This window comes from Quercus suber, unplaced genomic scaffold (genome assembly GCF_002906115.3).
Source record: "Quercus suber isolate HL8 unplaced genomic scaffold, Cork oak 2.0 scaffold_69, whole genome shotgun sequence".
Taxonomy (NCBI): domain Eukaryota; kingdom Viridiplantae; phylum Streptophyta; class Magnoliopsida; order Fagales; family Fagaceae; genus Quercus; species Quercus suber.
This window is the reverse complement of record NW_027069534.1, coordinates 1,824,898-1,829,304: the sequence shown is the minus strand read 5'-3', so window position 1 is coordinate 1,829,304 and position 4,407 is coordinate 1,824,898. Positions and strand designations below refer to the sequence as shown.

At 37.3% G+C, this 4,407-nt stretch overlaps 1 protein-coding gene across 1 annotated transcript; it reads right to left on the bottom strand.

Annotated features, from left to right (window-relative positions):
- Nucleotides 1–610: 610 nt before the first annotated feature.
- LOC136067371 (nuclear intron maturase 4, mitochondrial) lies at nucleotides 611–4,179 on the bottom strand. The gene is given in 4 exon segments (XM_065773121.1): nucleotides 611–2,353; nucleotides 2,356–3,102; nucleotides 3,671–3,796; nucleotides 4,037–4,179. Coding segments are annotated over 3 exon segments (2,406 nt in total). The 5' UTR covers nucleotides 3,768–3,796; nucleotides 4,037–4,179; the 3' UTR covers nucleotides 611–791.
- Nucleotides 4,180–4,407: the final 228 nt, after the last annotated feature.

The following is a 4,407-nucleotide window of genomic DNA, read 5'->3' as shown; positions in this document are numbered from 1 at the left end:
TCAAACCTGTCGACCATATACAGGGAAAAATAAATTCAAACTAACAACCAAAATCCAAACAACACAACAAAAGAACAAAAATATTCTTCTTCTAATTCATCTAACCCACACCCACCCACAAAGGAGAGAGAGAGAGAGAGAGAGAGAGAGAGAGAGAGACCTGGAGGTTATGGGTGTAAGATGACTCGATGGCAGCTCCAAGTTGAGGAATTAGTTTGTGAAATTGAAAGTGAGTCTGAGAGAAGAAATTTGAGACTATGAGGGAAAAATGGAAAAGAAAATGATCGTGTAGATGGTTGGTATAGTCAGTAATTTTGATAAAATGCTAAAGATAAATTTGGAAACTTGAAAGGTTTTAATAAACCTAGAATCCCTCCCCTCCAAATCTTCTGATTTGAGGGAATTGAAAATAAAAGGTTTGAAGGGGAAAGTTATCCCATTAAATCCCCTCAAGTCCTTTCCCACATCCTTAAATCATCCAAATTGGGAGAGTATAAACCCCCACCTCCTTCCCATCTACTCCCTTCTCCTCGCCTCCCATCCAAGCACACTGTTAGTGAAAAACATACCTTTTCAATGCTTCTAAAATTATATAATCCAAATACTAACCTGAAAAAATAATTCAAGTTTGAAAATTTTTCAAACATCTGATGTTCCCATGCTGACAATTTGAAATGGGCAAACTATTAGCATCTCAATGCCTCTGTTACTTCAATGGCTTCTACATACATCAAGAAGTGTTCAACAGGCCATGTATCCACTGCTTAACGATATGTATTCACTAAAAGCACTCATTTCCAGGCACCAAAATCAATGGACTGAAGTGATATTTGACCAAGATACAAATCTTTTAAATGCTGCTTACACAACCCAATCCGCCTTCTATTCAAGCTGGGATGAATACAGCTTGAGAACCCTGTCTTCCAGCCTGGGAACTTCTGCCTTTCCATTACATGAAGAGTATATACACATGGTGCTGGAGACGGACATCCCATAACAAAACAATTGCAAGGCCGTGACTCGCTCACCACTCTTGCTAGGGAAAGTAAAGACAAACCACTATAAGATATCCCATACATTAAAGCCTCGTCATTATCAAAAGCTTGGGTATCTGATGTCTCATTGGCCATCTCTTGCTCTATTTCTTGGGTAGATGGAATCCTACTCAATTCTGAGTCAAACCGCTTTTCTATATCATTTTCATATATCCGGTATTTTGCCGCTAGAGTACGAATGCAAGATTTCCTAAGTTGATCAGAAATTAAGAGCTTTACCTCACTAAAATTATCACATTCACAATACCATCTAAGCCAACGACAAACAATACCTGAAAACCAGTCAATAATCTGGGTGTTATCTTGTAAAATAAGCAGAGAAGTTGTACGGGCGTACCCTTCATATGTAGCCAATCCATATCGTAAAAGCCTCTTTTTTATAGCATTAACAGGAGCAATAATCTCTGTGATTGTGTCAGATTTGTTAGAGCTAGAATTCGGCAAGAGAGCAAGAGTAGAAGATGTCTCAGATGAAACATATTCTTTAGCACGCCTCTGAAATTCATAAAAAGAGTCCTTCAGCTCTTGAGGAAGAGATGGTTCTGCAACATACTTAGAAAGGATAATTTCCTCGCTCTTTGCTGCTTTGGCTCTAACGTCTTGCATCCATATCTTCAGTAAGAGCTTGTACCAATGATCAGTTTCCATCCCAGCTTTACGAAAACAGGAAACTTGGCTCAAAACAGACTTACTGTCAGCTAAATGCTTGATTTCAGACTCTTTAACCTTCTTCAAACCATGACCTAGCCATTTCTTACCAATCCTAATGGTCCCGGCATTCCACGCCTCTTCTTTTTGTAAAGAAAATAATTCAACCTTTTCCTTTAACTTGTGAATGGCTTTTACAGCAGGACTTTCTCTAACTCTTCTTCTAACCAAATAGCCCAGAAAGCGAATCCCCTGAGGTCCCTCACATGGTAATATTTCTGTTTCATTGTCAACATCCAAGTGCAAAAAATTCTGCAAGTAATTAAGAATCTCAGACTTAAAACCAAGAGCAACATCTTTAGAACCAGAGACCGCAAAAAATATCTCATCCATGAAGCGACAACAATGAACTCTTAGACTAACATTCTCTTCACTTTTGCAGTTGAGATCATTGCCTTTCAGCTGTCTCCTAAACCAACTGCGCAGCTTGGAATAGGACTCATCTTGATCAGTATGAAAACATGGATTTAGAGCTTCATATTTCATTGACAATCTGTAAAATTCACGGTCAAAGAGGTCAAGATATATATTTATTAGTATTGGAGACAAAACTCCCTCTTGTGGCAGACCATGGCCTTTAGGGAAACCCCAAACTCCAAATTGAGTACCTGGGAATCAAACATACTCCAAATGATAGCATGCAAGCTGGGATCTTCTATCTTGTCCTCCATTATTGATTTGAGCTTGGCAAGAATGCAAGCATCCAGCTTTTTATTTATGCATAATGTAAACCACCAATCAGTTTTAGAGATCTCTTTGCTGATGTACTTCAATGCTGAGGAGTGTCCCCTCCCACTTCGACAACCATGAGAAATCTTAGAAAAGTGGGGTTTGTAAACAACTTCTAGAACTATTCTGATGGCTTCCTGAACAACTTTCAACTTTAGATTGGGGAGGACAAGGGTTTCTTTCCTTGCACCCTTTGTTGAGATAGAGAAGGTATTGGCGTTGACATCAAAACTCCCACTACAAAGCTCTTCAGCAATTGATTCAAAAGAGGTTCTATCATAATCTAATGATGTATCTATATTTGAGTTTAGATTTATACAATTGTAAGCATCCTGAAGAGTTTCTGGATTGGCAATCACTTTGGCCATTAGGTCTTGAAACTTCTGATTCATGTATTGCCCCTTCACCCTCTTCTTTATGCGGAGTTCAAAAGACCTCTTGAGCTCCATTCGACTCTTGGGTTTTCTCTCATTAACACAAGAAGATTCTTCAACAAGACAGGCTAAGTTCTCTGCCAATGTCATTTTTCCAATCTCCTTGTCAGTGTCTTTATTAGCAGCGGTGGAAGAAGAATATTCTACACAAGACTGTAATCTTCCAGCAGATTTACCTGTTACAAGTTATGAATGTCTCAAGTTATTCATGACAAAAGCAATACATGAAGGATTATTAATAACTTATATAAGAGATTTTTTTTTTTTCTTTTTTGGGATAGTTTATTTTATGAAATTTAGAGCCTAATGATTAAATAGACATACACAAGAAATCGCATCAGTTTTTGAGGCTTTGTGTTGTAGCCCATTTAATAAGAATGCATTAATTGAGCACTCCAGGTCCTGGAAGTGCAGCCACTTAAACAGCTCAAAATAAATTAAAGTATTCATGATGCATGAAGAAAATCCCCCCCCCCCCCCACCACAATCTCCCTGTGGAGAGGTAGGACCATTTGATAAAATCAGAATGGAATGTGAAAGAAGAATATGGAAGCCAACATGCAACAAGAGGAGTTCGTAACAAAGAAACCACTTTAAGTCTCAAAATCCTAGAACTGATACTTTATAGAAAAAAAAAAATCAAATTCATCTGAATTTTCTATTGTAAGCAACTATCAAAGCACATGATATACAATGGTTTATACACCTTGAAGATAGCTTTCAAGCTGGCATATAACAAGTTACCTATAATTGTTGAAAACGATGAAATGACTTCAGCAAGGTTCATGCTTTGAAGTATGGCATGTGTTTTGCAAACACTTGGCAACCCCAGAAGCCTCATTGCTCCTACTCAGACTAGCATCTACATAGCTTCAAAGAAACATAGAGACCCATTACTTCAAATTTATATATAAGATCGTTCCAATGTACAGAATAGCAAGTCTTTATACATACAGTAATATTTACAAGAAAATGAAGAACAAAGCAGAGGAAACTGCATTAAAGAGGCATTTTAACAAACAGGTGGTGTGCAATAAAAAAAGTTGTAGAATTAACTTTTAAAAATTAACAACCTATACAAAAACATAAGGTAGAGTTCATACTTCATACCATATGTAAAGCTTGCATAAAAAATGGGTGATTTTTATTTTTTTAATTTTCGGATTTTGCTTTGAGAGATTTGTTTGTGTTTCCCTCCCAAGGTGTTTACTGGAACTGCCTCTATCTTTTAAACCCAAACCCCACCAATCCGTTTGAAATGAATTTTGGGTTTTTCCTTTTTTACCATAACTAAGATAAATGGGTTCATTGAAGCCCAATCCATTATCAATGAGATTTTTGGTTAGTCTTAGGTTTTTCGGATTTGGTCTTTCTTGTCAGGACTAGATTTGGCCCAAATACAAATCTAGACCATTATTTGTAGGCCTAAAGGGGAAATTTTGATTCAAAGGCCCAAATCTAAAACCTCCCCCTTGCTGAAT